Raw genomic sequence first — 18126 nt, 5'->3', positions numbered from 1 at the left:
CCACCGCCAGGCTTCGGAGCAGCCATCCGAAGGCTGGTGCGGGGAGAAGGTCTCTCCGCCTCACCGCCAGGCTTCGGAGCAGCCATCAGAAGGCTGGTGCGGGGAGAAGGTCTCTCCGCCCCACCGCCAGCCTTCGGAGGAGGTCCGAGGACAGTGGGGTTCCTGCTTCCTCGAGGAGGGCCGGCCAAACGCGCCCCCCCCCAAATGTTGAGCCCGGTGCGGCCGGCACCCCTGGCACCCCCCACGCTACGCCACTGAGGAGACCTCAATGGTAATGGAATGGCAGGCTGAACTTTTTGAGTGTGTAGAATTAGCTAAAATGACTTATAAAATTCGAGACCGAAAAGGGACAAAGTTTGAAGAAGAGTGGGGTAAATTTGTTGCATACATAAGAATTAACTGTAGAAGTTTAAAAACTGTAGCAGGGTTAACATAAATCCTGTGAAGTGTATAGAAAGTGAATAAGAACCTGCAAGAGAAGATATATATTAAGAAAACCGAAGCAGGGAAGGAAGTAAGTCTGGACGTGAATATACGCAGAGTAAATAAGATGACATAAAATGATGACTGTAAAAGACTGTTTTATTTTTGTTTGCGAAAAACTCAATAAAAAGCATTTTTTTAAAAAAAAAAAAGAAACTAAAAGAAACCAAAGCTGATGGATTCACTACCTCCTTACGTGTTAAATGCTTCTTAAATTGAGCTGGGATTCCTGCAAGGCCTTTGGGGTCCACGATTCTTTGATTCTAAAACATGCTTTACTTGTGGGGAGTAACTGGGCTTCCTTGGAACATGGGAGTATCAGTTTTGTGGGGCTGAAACACGAAGCTGGGGGGAGGTCCTGTCATTTGGGATTATCTGGTCAGTGAGAGATCAGGAGGAGGGAATCAAAAGAGCTTCTTGTCTTAAGACACAGACAGCTGACCAACCTGTTGGCTCTCAACAACTGGCGCGTGCATCTGTCTGTCGGAAACCGATGTGCAAATGTTCTCCCTAATCCTCTTTTTCACAGGCGAGCTAACCACCCTCTGCCCCCTCACACCTTGTAATTCTGCAAAAACAGGTGCTGCAGCTTGAAACCAAACTATTCAGAACTTCCCCTGGGGCTTCCTTTTCCTTTCGTTTCTAGCGGGGACATTTGGGTGGGGGGAGGGAGCTCTCAAAGCAAAACCGGATTAATTTGAGTAAGATGCCTTGCTTCAGCAAAACCTTGGGAAGTTCATTTTTGGAAGGAACTACTGCCGTACCTTGGACGCGGGTGGCGCTGTGGGTTAAACCACAGAGCCTAGGGCTTGCCAATCAGAAGGTCAGCAGTTTGAATCACCGCGACAGGGTGAGCTCCCATTGCTCGGTCCCTGCTCCTGCCAACCTAGCAGTTCGAAAGCACGTCAGAGTGCAAGTAGATAAATAGGTACCACTCCAGCGGGAAGGTAAACGGCTTTTCCGTGCGCTGCTCTGGTTTGCCAGAAGCGGCTTAGTCCTGCTGGCCACATGACCCGGAAGCTGTACGCCGGCTCCATTGACCAATAAAGTGAGATGAGCGCCGCAACCCCAGAGTCGTCCGTGACTGGACGTAATGGTCAGGGGTCCCTTTACCTTTACCTGAGCTGGTTTGGGGAGCATCCGTGCAAGATCCAGATGTGTGGGAGAAATTTCTGGAGGATGAGAGAACAATGAACCCCTTTTCCCACCTGTGAGCTACCATCTCCCTCCCTCCCTTGGTCATGCCATCCCTCTGGTCCTCTGATTCTGCCCCCCTGCCTCCCATGCTCAGTGCGCCACCGGTTGTTATCGACATGGACCACAACACACACAACTAATGGCTTAACATTATTCTGTCATCTTGAACCCTTGCAGGTGTGAGGCGTGCTCCGAGAGGAGACGATGAGGCCCGCCTGTCTGCCGCTCGTCCTACTTTTCCTACTGGAGGGGGAAACTCACGCACTCTTCCCCGAAGAACCTGGTCCCATCAGTGTGGCCCTTGATGACTGTAAGTGAGGCTGGGACAGGATGTAGCCGGAGGAGGATGGAGCTGGGCTGGTGCTGGGGGGGCTAGCCTAATTCCCTCTGCCACCTCCAAAACATTATTTTTCATTCTCGCCAAGGTTTGGGGAAACTGTGGGGCCCATCAAAGAAGTCATGGAAGTCCAGCTCTCAACCTGTTATGGTCAGTGGCCGGAGGGACTTCCTTGTTCCCCAAACAATGTGTGCAGTTTTATTTCTCACCTAAATAATAAATTTATTATTTATACCCTGCCTATCTGGCCGTACCTCCCCAGTCACTCTGAGCAGTGCCCAACAGAATATTAAAAACACGATAAAAGATCAAACATTAAAAACTTCCCTAAACAGGGCTGCCTTCAGATGTCTTCTAAAAGTCAGTCAGTTGTTTGTTTCCTTGACATCTGATGGGAGGGCGTTCCACAGGGCAGGTGCCACCACCGAGAAGGCCCTCTGCCTGGTTCCCTGTAACCTCACTTCTCGCAATGAGGGAACTGCCAGAAGGTCCTCAGAGCTGGACCTCCATGTCCGGGCTGGATGATGGGGGTGGAGATGCTCCTTCAGGTATCCTGGGCCGAGGCCATTTAGGGCTTTCAAGGTCAGGACGAAAGCTTTGACTTGTGTTCAGAAACGTACTGGGAGCCAATGTCGGTCTTTCAGGACCAGTGTTATGTGGTCTCGGCAGCCGCTCCCAGTCCCCAGTCTAGCTGCTGCCTTCTGGATTACCGTATTTTTTGCTCTACAAGACTCACTTTTTCCCTCCTGAAAAGTAAGGGGGAATGTGTGTGCGTCTTATGGAGCGAATGCAGGCTGCGCAGCTATCCCAGAAGGCAGAACAGCAAGAGGGATTGCTGCTTTCACTGCGCAGCGATCCCTCTTGCTGTTCTGGCTTCTGAGATTCAGAAAATATTTTTTCTTGTTTTCCTCCTCCAAAAACTAGGTGCGTCTTATGGTCTGGTGCGTCCTATGGAGCAAAAAATACAGTAATTGTAGTTTCCAAGCCGCCTTCAAAGGTAGCCCCACGTAGAGCGCATTGCAGTAGTCCAAGCGGGAGATAACCAGAGCGTACACCATTCTGGCAAGGCAGTCTAGTGTTATGAGAGAGGGAGAAATTCTTTTTCTCTTTCCACTTTCTACATGCCCGGCATGATTTTGTAAACTTACTCACCTTTTCACTGAACGAAAAACTCCCAAATTCTGCAGCTTTTCTCCCTGGAGGAGTTGCTCCAACCCTGTGATAATTACGCTGGCCCTTTTCTGAACGCTTTTCAATCTTCAATGTCCTTTTTTGGGGTCAGGAGGCCAGAATTGCACACAGCACTCCACATGTGGTCCATCTGTCATGTATGCTTGATCTGACATTCCTTGCATTCTAGCGGGTAGGATTAGAGGAGTCTGATGTGTCCCTTGCAACTCTAATGTTCCATCCCATTCTATTCTATTTGTATCATAGATGAGAGATGGGACCTCCTTTGTGTCGGTGAAGGTGCCTGTTCTGAAAGACACTTCTTAAAATTATTCCGACAGCTTTTGTTTTTATGAGGTAGACAGTGGGTTTCATTCAATGTGAGTCCTTCTCAGAGGTCTGTTAATTCCAATGGGTCTATTCCATCCGTAGGCAAACTCGGCCCTCCGGCTGTTTTGGGACTACAACTCCCATCATCCCCAGCTAACAGGACCAGTGGTCAGGGATGATGGGAGTTGTACTCCCAAAACATCTGGAGGGCCGAGTTTGCCTATGCCTGGTCTCTCCTGGTCTGCCCTGCAGAGGACCTTAAGGTCCATGAATAACCATAGTTTAGAGGTCCCGGGCCCTAAGGAAGTCAGACTATCCTCCACCAGGGCCTTCTCAGTGATGGCTCCGACCTGGTGGAATGCTCTGTCCCAGGAGACTAAGGCCCTTCAGGATTTAACCTCTTTCCGTTGGGCCTGTAAGACAGAGCTATTTCGCCTTGCCTTTAATTTGAATTCAGCCTGATCTTTTATTTCCCTTCTCTTCCCTCCCCTTTTATGAAGATTGCCCGCTCTGAGACCCCACAGCTAATTCTCCCCCGGCCTCCTCGCTGGCCCAAGTAGGACCAATTCAGCCAGCTAGCCCTGGGGATTGTCTAATTGATTTTTGAATGTTATTGTTATTCATGTTTTTATGCTACTTTTATAATTAAGTGCTTTAAATTTGTTGTTAGCCGCCCTGAGCCCGGTTTTTGAACCGGGAAGGGCGGGGTATAAATAAAAATTTGTTATTATTATTCTTATTTATCTACTGACCCTGGTCTCTAAAATCTGTACACATTACTAGGAGGTATCTGCACCATACATTTAAAGCACATGACTTCCCCCCAAAGGAATCCTGGGAACTGTCGTATGTTAAGGTTGGTGACTACTACAGCTCTGTGAGGGTGCACGCTACAGCTCCCAGAATCCTTTGAGGGAAGCCACATGCACCGAATGTGCTTCGGCTGCATGGTGTGGCTGTGGACCCGGTTTCCACTGGAAGAGCGATCTTCAAATGCGCGAACACATAAACGTAAATAAACTTCTCCAACTTCCTCTTGACCTTCTCTCGCTTTCCCGCAGATGTGAAGCATTACCCGGTCTTCGTGGGCAACGGGATGGGCCGGTTTTCCAGCCAAGATGGCGGTGCAGAGCGCCTCAGGATCCAACGAATGTTGACGTTCAACAGGACTTTGTACATAGGAGACAGGTAACCCCATACAACCCAGCCATATGGGCATGTTAAGATGTCCCTGGCATCCCTATAACATTCGGAAGCTCAGTGCATGGTTTAGAAACGGGGACCGTGGTTATTCGGTGAAGGCAAGAGGGACTTAAAAGGTAAAGGTAAAGGTACCCCTGCCCGTACGGGCCAGTCTTGCCAGACTCTAGGGTTGTGCGCCCATCTCACTCTATAGGCCAGGAGCCAGCGCTGTCCGCAGACACTTCCGGGTCACGTGGCCAGCGTGACAAGCTGCATCTGGCGAGCCAGCGCAGCACGCACGGAAACGCCGTTTACCTTCCCGCTGGTAAGCGGTCCCTATTTATCTACTTGCACCCAGGGGTGCTTTCGAACTGCTAGGTTGGCAGGCGCTGGGACCGAACGACGGGAGCGCACCCCGCCGCGGGGATTCGAACCGCCGACCATGCGATTGGCAAGTCCTAGGCGCTGAGGTTTTACCCACAGCGCCACCCGCGTCCCTAAGAGGGACTTATTCCCTTCTAAAAACTGAGAGTTACAATATGAATTGCCTATGGTGGACGCGGGTGGCGCTGTGGGTTAAACCAATTTCTTGGTTTACTATTTGTGAATACCGAGATTGTAACGCTTTAATTTCCTTTTGAATCTGTTGATTTTTTGGGTTACATGTCATTTCTTTCTCTTTCTCCTTTAACTGAGACAGAATTTTTTCCTTTTGCTCATTCTACTATTTCTTCCTGATAGAGTTCTGTTGAATCAAAAAACCTCGCATTACCGCTTTAATTGCATCCCATACGACCCTTGCTTCAATTCCAGGGTTTAGGTTCAACTCAAAATAGTCCTTTAGGGTCTTTTGAGCTTTATTTACAATCAAATCATTTCTCAGCATAGCGTCATTCATCCGCCATCTAAAAGAACCCTGTAGATGATCCCTATCTTTAAGTCTGAACAAAATGCTTGTTTAACCTGGAGGTAGGCTGTCTGGACGCGAGTGGTGCTGTGGGTTAAACCACAGAGCCTAGGACTTGGCGATCAGAAGATCGGCGGTTCGAATCCCCATGACGGGGTGAGCTCCCGTTGCTCGGTCCCTGCTCCTGCCAACCTAGCAGTTCGAAAGCACATCAAAAGTACAAGTAGATAAATAGGTACCACTCCGGCGGGAAGGTAAACGGCGTTTCCATGCGCTGCTCTGGTTCGCCAGAAGCGGCTTAGTCCTGCTGGCCACATGACCCGGAAGCTGTATGCCGGCTCCCTCGGCCAGTAAAGCGAGATGAGCGCCGCAACCCCAGAGTTGGCCACAACTGGACCTAATGGTCAGGGGTCCCTTTACGCTTTACCTTATGGTGGAATAATACCCTCCTAGCATCCCAGTTTTCCAGGGACAGTCCTGGAATTATGAAAGCCATCCCAGCTTCCGGTCTGATCCCAGAATGTCCCTATTTGCTGGCCCGTCCATGAGAAGGGAAAGGCACTCTGCACATGTTCAAAGGCACTCTCTCCTCGGTGACCCCCGCAGGTCTAACCAGCTGCAACGTGAGGCTCCTGTGCCTTTAAGAGTAGCGTCAAATATTTGCTGGAGGAGCCAAAGGGGGGTGGATGCGGAGACATAATACAAAGGGGGTGCAGAGCTGCCTAGCTTGCGGACTGCTCCATCGCCATAGCAACCTGAAATCCACAGGAAGAGCACAGCAGAGAAAGCAGGATAAATTAAGAATGGCGAGGCCGGGTTAAGGCACTGTGCCTGATAGATTTCGGCGTGCTCCGTAAACTGCTGCCTTGCCTAATTTCAGAGTTGCGCGGCCTTCCCAGAATGAGGTCTAGCGCCTTGTCACGAGGCATATAGCGAAGCGGCGGTTTCAACCCTGCCCTGCGCTGCGCTCACCTTGCTTTGCCTGTCATGGGGTCGTCTGCCTTGGGGCAGGGGCCTAGTAGGAATTTTGCCATTTGGCTGATTGGCTGGTGCCACTTGGTTTTTGCCTACTACAGTGGTGCCTCGCAAGACGAAAAGCATCCGTTCTGTGATTCTCTTCGTCTAGCGGTTTTTTCGTCTTGCGAAGCAAGCCCATTGACGGATTAGCGGATTAGCGCTATTAGCGGCTTTTAGCGGCTTATCTGCTGATCGGATCAGCTGATAAGCGGCTTAGCAGCTTAGAAAAAAGGGGGGGAAGGGAAAAAAACCAGCAGGAACTCGCAAGACATTCGTCTTGCGAAGCAAGCCCATAGGAAATTCGTTTTGCGAAGCACCTCCAAAACGGAAAACTCTTTTGTCTAGCGAGTTTTCCGTCTTGCGAGGCATTCGTCTTGCGGGGCACCACTGTACTTAGCAATTCGTCACAACTTGTAAGGTTGCGGTTAGTTATTGGTTATAAAAAGCTGGTGGTGGAGGGGTCAGGATAGGCTGTGCCTGCCCCTCCAATGGTTAAAGGAATCCGTTAAAGGAATCCTGTGGTTTGCCATGATTTCGTCCAATCCCTGAAATGGGACCAGGGCCGGCGAGCCTTGGGGAGCTGGTTGGGTGAGCGGTGAGGGACTGACGCTCAGCTCAACTGATCCCCAACATCGTCTTTCCCTTCACTGGCTTCCGATGGAGTTCGGAATGTCAGTTCTGTCCCAGGCGGGGGAACAGATAGTCATAACCAATGTCTAAGCAACCACTCACAGATTTTGTATTTTAATAAATTTGTGGCCAAAATAGTGCCCAAAAACCTTAAACTTAAATTACGTATGATGTGTGAATTATTTTGAGGGGTGGCTTGGCAGGGGGTTGGACTCGATGGCCCTTGTGGTCTATTCCAACTGTATGATTCTATGATTCTATGACCTACACACGCAAATTCACCTTGCAACGCTCACAGTGGCCGCAACTAAAGTGGCAACTAAAGCAATGAATGGCAACTAAAGGGCTGTTCATCAGATTCGGACAAAGCCTATTCAGAGCGACTCGTGAGTCAGGTGAGTCAGGTTCAGTCACCAAGAGATCGCTGCAGGTATGGTGGAATGGGCCAGCACAATCCATGACCGTCAGGAGACAGGACATCTTCAAATATAGGGTTCCCCTATTTCAAGAAGAGAAAACCCGGGCACAAATGATGAGCTTTTTTTTTACCCAAAGTTGTGAAATGTTTTTTAAAAAAAGAGTTTTTGAGCTATTTTCAATAAAATTCTAACGGCATGGGCTGCCATGCACCCAGATTTCCAAGGACATTTCAGCGATTTCCGCCTGGACGCTGTTAGAGGTAAAGGGACCCCTGATCATTGGGTCCAGTCGCGGACGACTCTGGGGTTGCGGCGCTCATCTCGCTTTACTGGCCGAGGGAGCCAGCGTACAGCTTCCGGGTCATGTGGCCAGCATGACTAAGCCGCCTCTGGTGAACCAGAGCAGAGCACGGAAATGCCATTTACCTTCCCGCCGGAGCGGTACCTATTTATCTACTTGGAGTTTGACGTGCTTTCGAACTGCTAGGTTGGCAGGAGCTGGGACAGAGCAAAGGGAGCTCACCCTGTTGCGGGGATTCGAACCGCCGACCTTCTGATCGGCAAGTCCTAGGCTCTGTGGTTTAACCCACAGCGCCACCTGCGTCTCTATGGACGCTTTTGATAAGGGCTGAATACTGGCTATGTCTGGGAAATTCCAGGCATATGGCAACCCTAATATAGCCAGATTCAAATACAGGCTGTCACGTGGATTGATTGTTTGTTTGTTGATTGTCTTTACCTTGCCCAGGGAAGCTCAAAGCAGCTTGTGACCAAAGAAACAAACCAAAACATCAACAACCCCACATTAAAATCAAGGGAGGAGAGAAATAAATATTTAAAACTTCTAAAAGGCTGCAAATAGTTAAAGGCCTGTTTACGGAGGAATGTTTTCGCCTGGCAACTAAAGATATGTAATGAAGGCGCCAGGCAGGCCTGCCTGGGGAGAGCGTTCCTCAAACAGGGAGCCACCACAGAAAAGGCCCTGTTGTCATGTTGCCACCCTCAGGACCACTCATGGAGCTGGCTCACAAAGAAGGGTCTCAGATGATGCTCCCAGGATCCAGGTTGGTTCATGTGCAGAGAGGCGGTCCTTGACCTACTATGAGGTCCTGGACCACTGATGGAGTAAGCTCATTTTCTGCTGCTCCAGAGGGTTTGGCCCAAACCAATGGATTCAAATGACAAAGAAGGGCAGTCCAATAATTTATTATTTACACTCAGCCCACCTGGCTCGGTTTCCCCAGCCACTCCAACATAATAAGAAAGCGATAAAACTTTTTTTTTAATAAGAAATTTATTAAGATTTTTTTAAAGTATAACAACAACAACAACAAAAATAAACAAAATAAAAATACAAAATAAAAATAGTTAAAAAACACACAGGTTTTCCATTACTTATTTTCCTTTAGCTTGTTTCCCGGACCTCCTCATACCTCCCTTTTTTGTATTCCACTTCCATCTGTTGAATCAGCAAATCCTTACCCTTTTTAATTATCCTAATCTTGATCTTAAAAATAATAGCATTAAAATTTTACCTATTTATAACCCTTTTTCATATTCCCTTAAAGCATTACAGCTGGAAACCACTTAATTTCTATCCAACATCATTCTAACATTCATTAATTTTACAATATTTCTGTAGATAATCTTTGAATTTCTTCCAATCTTCTTCCACCGACTCTTCTCCCTGGTCTCGGATTCTGCCAGTCATTTCCGCCAGTTCCATATAGTCCATCACCTTCATCTGCCATTCTTCCAAAGTGGGTAAATCTTGTGTCTTCCAAAAGAAAGCGATAAAACATTAAACATTAAAAGCTTCCCTAAACAGGGCTGCCTTCAGATGTCTTCTAAAAGTCAGGTAGTTGTTTATTTCCTTGACATCTGATGGGAGGGTGTTCCACAGGGCGGGTGCCACCACCGAGAAGGCCCTCCGCCTGGTTCCCTTTAACCTTGCTTCTCACACGGAGGGAACCGCCAGAAGGCCCTCGGAGCTGGACCTCAGTGTCTGGGCTGAACGATGGGGGTGGAGACTCTCCTTCAGGTATACTGGACCAAGGCCGTTTAGGGCTTTAAAGATCAGCACCAACACTTTGAATTGTGCTCGGAAATGTACTGGGAGCCAATGTAGGTCTTTCAGGACCAGTGTCTGTGGTCTTGGAGGCCACTCCCAGTCCCCAGTCTAGCTGCCACATTCTGGATTAGTTGTAGTTTCTATTGGGTGGGCTGGCACTTGAATGCTCATCTTGCCTAGCCGTTTTAGATGCTTCGGGGTGCTATCCGCACCCCCACCCCAATAAAGCGCTAAATCACCTCCAGACATGTGCATGGATTTCTCCTCAGTGCGCTGCCTTCTCCCCTCCTCCCGCACCTCGCCCCGGAGCCTTGCACATCATAAATCCCGTTCTGGGTATATAATTTTTATCTATTTGCGTTTTTAATGGGACTTTAAAAGTCTGGGCTGCGCAGATGGGGTTGGTGGGGTAATGAAGCGCGACTCTGCCGTTTGTAAACAGAGCGCCTGGATGCGCCGCTGAGGCCGGGAGACCCGTCAGTCACAAGTGGCGGCAATGCACCTTTCGGGTTGTGCACGGGAAACCGTGGGCCCCTGGTACGTACTTGGTTCTGGCGTCCAAACTTGCTTACCCTTCAGAGAGGCAGCACAGGGCGTCTCGGATGAATGCTAGGGTGCACCGTCACTGATGGAAGTTGTGGTCTAGGTAGAAATTCAATTTGGCTCACGTTTACAGGAGAACCCACCAGATTTGCACCGGAGAGCCAGTGTGGTGTAGTGGTTAAGAGCGGTAGTCTCGTAATCTGGGGAACCGGGTTCGATTCCCCGCTCCTCCACATGCAACTGCTGGGTGACCTTGGGCCAGTCACCCTTCTCTGAAGTCTCTCAGCCCCACTCACCTCACAGAGTGTTTGTTGTGGGAGAGGAAGGGAAAGGAGAATGTGAGCCGCTTTGAGACTCCTTAAAGGGAGTGAAAGGCAGGATATCAAATCCAAACTCTTCTTCTTCTTCTTCTTTCTGAAACAATGCGTGCATTTATCTGAACGTTGCAGTGCAATTCTCCCCACCAAGTACAGTGGTACCTGAGGTTACATACGGTTCAGGTTACAGACGCTTCAGGTTGCAGACTCCACTAACCCAGAAATAGTGCTTCAGGTTAAGAACTTTGCTTCAGGATGAGAACAGAAATCGTGTGGCAGCAGCAGGAGGCCCCATTAGCTAAAGTGGTGCTTCAGGTTAAGAACAGTTTCAAGTTAAGTACTTAACCCAAGGTACCACTGTAATGGAGGACGTGGGTGGTGCTGTGGTCTAAACAACAGAGCCTAGGGCTTGCCGATCAGAAGGTCGGCGTTTCGAATCCCCGCAATGGGGTGAGCTTCCGTTGTTCGGTCCCTGCTCCTGCCAACCTAGCAGTTTGAAAGCACGTCAAAAGTGCAAGTAGATAAATAGGTGCCGCTCCAGCAGGAAGGTAAATGGCGTTTCCATGCGCTGCTCTGGTTCGCCAGAAGCGGCTTAGTCCTGCTGGCCACATGACCCGGAAGCTGTACGCCGGCTCCCTTGGCCAGTAAAGCAAGATGAGCGCCGCAACCCCAGAGTCAGCCACGACTGGACCTAATGGTCAGGGGTCCCTTTACCTTTACCTTGCCACTGTAATACGTTCCAAAATGCACATTCTGGAGTAATGCAGGTATTTTTTAAAAAATGCATGGGCAACCCCCCATTTAGGTACCAAGGCACCGCATGTTTAAGTGTAGTCACGTATATTTGAAACACCGTGGGAAAATCCTGCAAACATCCCTTTGTAACCTTTCCACAAGGACTGACATTGATGCCGAAATCCAGCATCGCCTGAGCTCTGCGAGTGCAGCTTTCTTCTGATTGAAATGCAGAGTGTTTGAGGACTGGAACATTCACAGGGAAACCAAAATGCTTGTTTACAAAGCTATTGTGCTACCAAGCTTACTGTATGCTTGTGAAACGTGGACCACTTATAAACGCCATCTCCAACTCCTCGAAAGATTCCATCAACAGTGGTGTCTCCGAAAAATCTTACACATCACTTGGGAAGACAGGTGAACTAATGCCAGTGTACCGGAAGAAGCAAAGATCACCTGTGTCATAGCAATGATTCTTCAACATCAACTTTGTTGGGCTGGTCATGTTGTGCGGATGCCTGATTATCATCTTCCAATGCAACTACTTTATTCCAAACTTAAAAATGGAAAGCGTGATGCTGGTGGTCAACAAAAGAGGTTCAAAGACTGTCTCAAGGCAAATCTTTAAAAATGCAGTATAAACACCAACAATTGGAAAACACTGGCCTGCAATCGCTCCAATTGGAGAACAGCCTTGACCAAAGGTGTCATGGGCTTTGAAGACCCTCGAACTCAGGACGAAAGGGATAAATGTGCTAAGAGGAAGGAACGCTTGGCAAACCCTCACCGTGATCAACTCCCGCCCGGTAACCAATGTCCACACTGTGGAAGGACGTATGGATCCAGAATTGGCCTCCAGAGTCACTTACGGACTCACTGTTAAAACCGTGTTTATGGAAGACAATCTTACTCAGCTACAAGGGATCACCAAAGAAAAAGATATTTGAAACACCATGGGAAAATCCTGCAAACATACTGCCTCTGCCCATCACCCCTTGTTGTGATGTTTTTGGGATGCTTCTGGGTTCGGCTCAATGCACACACATATCGGACGCACCTAAAACCATCACTGTCCTCTATAATAATAATAATAATTTATTATTTATACCCTGCCCATCTGGCTGGGTTTCCCCAGCCACTCTGGGCGGCTTCCAACAAAACACTAAAATACAATAACCTATTAAACATTCAAAGCTTCCCTAAACAGGGCTACTTTTAGATGTCTTCTAAATGTTTGGTAGTTATTTTTCTCTTTGACATCTGGTGGGAGGGCACTCCACAGGGTGGGCGCCACTACCGAGAAGGCCCTCTGCCTGGTTCCCTGTAACTTGGCTTCTCTCAGCGAGGGAACTGACAGAAGGCCCTCGGTGCTGGACCTCAGTGTCCGTGCAGAATGATGGAGGTGGAGACGCTCCTTCAGGTATACTGGACTGAGGCCGTTTAGGGCTTTCAAGGTCAGCACCAACACTCGGAATTGCGCTCCGAAACGTACCAGGAGCCAGTGTAAGTCTTTCAAGACCGGTGTTATATGGTCTCAGCAGCCGCTCCCAGTCACCAGTCTAGCTGCCGCATTCTGGATTAGTTGTAGTTTCTGGGTCACCTTCAAAGGTAGCCCCACATAGAGCGCAGTAGTCCAAGCGGGAGATAACCAGAGCATGCACCACTCTGGTGAGACAGTCTGCGGGCAGGGAGGGTCTCATCCTGCGTACCAGATGGAGCTGATAAACAGCTGCCCTGGACACAGAATTGACCGGGGCCTCCATGGACAGCTGTAAGTCCAAAACGACTCCAAGGCTGCACACCTGGTCTTCCAGGGGGACAGTTACCCCCTTCAGGACCAGAGAGTCCTCCACACCCGCCTGCCTCCTGTCCCCCAAAAACAGTACTTCTGTCTTGTCAGGATTCAACCTCAATCTGTTAGCCGCCATCCATCCTCCAACCGCCTCTATGCATTAGTCATTAGTGAAAATAATGGACAGTGGTACATTGTCTTAAAGAGAATTGCTTTGCAAATCATGCGTACATTAGGTAAAGCTGCGTATGAAAATGTCATTATCGGGAGAAATTTGCCGTGATGTGCCAGTGAGATTTTTAAAAACTCGCAAATGCATGCGGAAATGTGACAGATTCCGCTTAAAACTTGAACAATGCAAAACTGAGAGAAACCAAAGTTGACAGGTCTTTCCACCCACGCTCCCCCCCCCCCAGCAACTCATACGCCCAGCCTCCCTGGAATCCTCAATGTTACTTCGCTGACACTGCAGAGCTTTTTCTAGAGTATTGCATTGTGGAGAAATGAAAATGAGGGACAAGGAATGCCAGCGAGTTCACCCAATGGGCATGCTGGTCCGGCTGATGCTGCCAGCCTAAGCCTAGCACAGCGTGCCAGGGGGCACTGGGGGCACTTTGCTAGCACCGCCTCGCACCCAGAGCCGGCTTTACAAGCATTCGAACCCAGAACCTGTTACCCAAGCTTGGCTCTGGATATGTGGAATTTCCAAATGGATACCTTTTCCAGGAGAAGTGTCTTATTTGGGGAGGTGCGGTTCTGGGAGGGAGAAACTGGATTTTGGGTGCCTTTTGATCTGACGATGGGAGACTTGGCTCTCCTCTGCAAATCTGCAAAGTCGAAGCAGCAGGTTACATTTTGAAGCAGAGAAGCAGTGTGAGGAGGTGATTAACCCTCCCCGCTGAGTTTCTAATGCAGTTGAACTCACCAGAGTTGGGCGCAAGGAAAAGTGGTCCATGCGCATTCCTGGTTTTCTCAGATAGCGTTTGGCACCCCCTCCTGTCTGATTGTTGCAAAGACAGGGGGTTACAAAGCGAATACAGTGGTACCTTGGTTCTCAAACTTAATCCGTTGCGGAAAGCCACTTCCGAGCTAGAGAGGAGGTGGGTTGAGGGCTTCACGCCCCCCCTCCACGTGCGCAGGGGCCGGTTTGCAGCCCCTGCCTGCTTGAGGGAATCCTCGGCCGCGTCATTCCCCTTGCCAGCCAATCGGCTGGCCTGGGAGGCGTGGCTCACGCTATTTAGGGCCGGCGCGGCCGAAGACCTTCCTCTTTCAGCGCCTCGGCTGCTCCGGTTTCCCAACACCCCCCCCCAATAACTTCCAAACTTTTAGAAGACATCTGAAGGCAGCCCTGTTTAGGGAAGCTTTTAATGTTTAATAGGTTATTGTATTGTAGTGTTTTGTTGGAAGCCGCCCAGAGTGTCTGGGGAGGCCCAGCCAGATAGGTGGGGTATAAATAAATTATTATTATTATTATTATTAAGGGCAGGTGTACGCGAGATGTATCTGCCTCCCGCAGCATAAACTACCTACTTCAGGCATTGTTCCATGAATCACCGTTGTTCATCTTGCCAGCTTCAGAAGCCACTTAGGAGGCGAATTCATAGAATCATAGAATCATAGAGTTGGAAGAGACCACAAGGGCCATCGAGTCCAACCCCCTGCCAAGCAGGAAACACCATCAGAGCACTCCTGACATATGGTTGTCAAGCCTCTGCTTAAAGACCTCCAAAGACGGAGACTCCACCACACTCCTTGGCAGCAAATTCCACTGTCGAACAGCTCTTACTGTCAGGAAGTTCTTCCTAATGTTTAGGTGGAATCTTCCTTCTTGTAGTTGTAATTCTGAACATCCAAGCCTGGCAACTTAACTGAGACGATTGTGGGGAAAGGGAAACGCTATTGTTTCACCCCGCAGCCTCAACGAAAATCCTCAAGGATATATTTTCTGGGAATGGGGGAAAAAGCGGACAGAAGGGGCAGCCGTTGACCTTTCACTAATTTTCTACTAGGATAGCATGTTCTGATTTAGGGTGAAAGCCCTTTGGTTTGGCATCCTAATAGAAGCCCACCAAATTTCACATCTTCTCCAAATTTGGCAGCGCAGTTCTCCGATCCTCAAAACACAAGCAAAGCCCCTAAACCAGTTTTGCTCGGACATGTTACGTTACATTCCTGTTTACTTATACTTTTTGGACTGTGGACCAGAAAGACCCCCCGAGTCAGCTCGCAAGAATCAATGCACAAAACCATAGACAATGCCAATTGTTTTAAAATTTCGAAACAAATGTTGTTGAGTCGTTTAGTCGTGTCCGACTCTTTGTGACCCCGTGGACCAGAGCACGCCAGGCACTCCTGTCTTCCACTGCCTCCCGCAGTTTGGTCAAGCTCATGCTGGTAGCTTTGAGAACACTGTCCCACCATCTCATCCTCTGTCATCCCCTTCTCCTTGTGCCCTCCATCTTTCCCAACATCAGGGTCTTTTCCAGGGAGTCTTCTCTTCTCATGAGGTGGCCAAAGTCTTGGAGCCTCAGCTTCAGGATCTGTCCTTCCAGTGAGCACTCAGGGCTGATTTCCTTCAGAATGGAGAGGTTTGATCTTCTTGCAGTCCATGGGACTCTCAAATGTCTCCTCCAGCACCGTAATTCAAAAGCATCCATTTTTCGGCAATCAGCCTTCTTGATGGTCCAGCTCTCACTTCCATACATCACTACTGGGAAAACCAGAGCTTTTACTATACGGACCTTTGTTGGCAAGGTGATGTCTCTACTACTTCATTTTAAATTTTTCTCCCTTTCTTTTCTTCCCAGGGACAACTTGTACCGCATAAGCCTTGAACCCTCGGCCAGTGAAATGTGCTACCATCAGGTACGTGATTAGCCTCAAAAGTGGAGGTTTCTTTGTAGCCCTTGTCAGTGAAATTAATTTGCATTATTAACTTAGGCCCATGAATTGCAATGGGACTACTCTGAGCAGGACTAAAGTTGGCTGGGTAGTGTGCTTTTTTCTGGGGGTACTCAAAGGTGCTACGCAGTAGCAGCACCTTTAAATATATATATATTAAAAGTTCGACACTTTCTGTAACAACATCATGGTGAGTACCAACACCTTTTTTTCCTTTTCTTTTTTTTTTAAAGCACTGGATCGAACCCAATGTTTTGAAACGCAAGACCCTGCTAAAAAGTACTCCCTTGGAGGTTGACTGCCTCTCAGATGGATATGGATCTTCACAGGACTGGGCTATTTTTAAATAGGCTTTTATTGATTTTCTCAGTAAAACAGAACGGAGATATAACAGTACAGAACACACCCAATAAGAGCCGGTGTCACAGCTCAGCAGCGTAGCAAAGAGGGCATTTTTGAAATGGATACTGAGCCCAGGGGAAAGAGGCAACAGGAAATTATAGGCTAGAACCAGGGAGGTCCCTCCGAAAGAAGATTTTTCAGTGCAAATGAAACCATGTCTGCTCAGAAGTAAGTCCTATGGAATGCAATGAGACTTACTCCCAGGCAAACGGGGTTATGGTTGCAGCCTTTGGGTGGCAATCAGCTACATTTTACTGAGAGCAGAACTGCTGGAATTAATGCGCCACATCCATTCATTTCAGTGGGTCTACTCGGTGAGTAAAACTTAGCTGAATACCACTTTGGTTGGTAAATCTTATACCTTGGATCCCAAACGCCTTTGTATTCAGACGTTTTGGCTCCCGAACTATCGAAAACCGGAAGTGAGTGTTCCGGTTTGCGAACGTTCTTTGCAACCCGAACATCCAACAGGGCTTCCGGGGCTTCCGATTGGCTGCAGGTGCTTCCTGCAGCCAATCAGAAGCCACACTTTGGTTTCTGAATATTTTGGAAGTCGAATGGACTTCCGGAACTGATTCCTTTCAATTTCCAAGGTACGACTGTACTGTTTAGAAGTGTGTTTTGAGGGGAAGAGACTACAACACCCTCCACACAGATATCATTATCTCCCTATTTTTCTTTGACCCATTTTTGTTGTTGTTCGGTCTTTGCCTAGAAACTGACATGGAGGTCGAATCAACACGATATCAACATCTGCCGGATGAAAGGAAAACACGAGGTAAGTCTGTTTTGCGGCAGCTTACAATGCCAAGTTCACATATAAATGCACTTACCTAGTGGGGGAAATACTAATACTAGTAATACTAATACTTAATACTAGTGGGGGAAACAGCATGCAAAAAATGTGTCGTTTTAGAGGAAATTGCTTTGGGGAAATGTGTTTAGAGTGGCACATTGGTTCCTGAACGCCTCCGTTGTCGTGCGTTTCGGTTCTCAAATGCCGAAAACCCAGAAATAAATGCTTCTGTTTTCAAACATTTTTCAGAACCCAAACATGCGACACACTTTCTGCTGAGTGCAATAAGGTTTGCAACCAATGGGAAGCCGCCCCCCGGTTGTCGAACGTTTCGGAAGCTGAACGGGCTTCCGGAACGGATTCGTTCGAGATCCGAGGTAGCCCCTGTATTAGGCAAAATTGCACACCGAATGGTGTCTATCAGGAGAAATTTGCCCTAAGGTGCCAATGAATTTGCATGGGGACTTTTTATAAAATAAAAAAAGTTTGCAAACAGTTGTGGAAATGTGCGGAGCTGAAGGTAAGATTGGAAAAATAAGAAACTTGAACCTTATCAGGAAGAGGAGACCCAGGGAACATCTGGCCAGAAATCTCCACTTATTTGCTGTTGCATGTTTTGCGATGCTTTTTAACATCCAGGTCCTGGGCTAACATAACTGACGCCGTGCTCTGAAGAAAGCTGGACTCGACAGCTTGAATAAATCATTACGCTTGCCTGTAATGACATCTTTTGCATAATTGGTTCTGCCACTCACGGTGTGTCTTCGTGTTGCACACTCAAGCATGTTCAGAGCACCTAGATTTCGCCGCCCCCCCCCTCAATCTCACATCTAAAGTATAACTGGGCACAGAGTTTTCCCCCCTCAACATTCTCATATGTCTGCAAAACTGTGCAGA

The 18126-nt window shown here is 48.4% G+C and overlaps 1 protein-coding gene and 1 long non-coding RNA gene across 6 annotated transcripts in view; both read left to right on the top strand.

Annotated features, from left to right (window-relative positions):
- Positions 1-18126, top strand: part of SEMA6B (semaphorin 6B) — a 179670-nt gene that overhangs the window by 118925 nt on the left and 42619 nt on the right. For 4 of the 5 annotated variants that reach the window (XM_081177665.1, XM_081177666.1, XM_081177667.1 and 1 more), the window contains exons 2-5: positions 1858-1990; positions 4579-4705; positions 15938-15995; positions 17149-17211. In XM_081177665.1, coding sequence (XP_081033791.1) covers positions 1885-1990; positions 4579-4705; positions 15938-15995; positions 17149-17211 — 354 coding nt within the window. In that variant the 5' untranslated portion in view covers positions 1858-1884. Of the gene's footprint in view, positions 1-1857; positions 1991-4578; positions 4706-15937; positions 15996-17148; positions 17212-18126 lie in introns of those variants that run through there. The other variant, XM_081177669.1, reaches the window with a different exon arrangement.
- LOC308577810 overlaps positions 1-18126 on the top strand; it is a 132738-nt gene that overhangs the window by 71993 nt on the left and 42619 nt on the right. The window lies entirely within an intron of this gene.

This window comes from Podarcis bocagei (genome assembly GCF_964188305.1).
Source record: "Podarcis bocagei genome assembly, chromosome: 18".
NCBI lineage: Eukaryota > Metazoa > Chordata > Lepidosauria > Squamata > Lacertidae > Podarcis > Podarcis bocagei.
The sequence above is the reverse complement of the archived record's forward strand: the minus strand, read 5'-3'. Positions and strand labels throughout refer to the sequence as shown.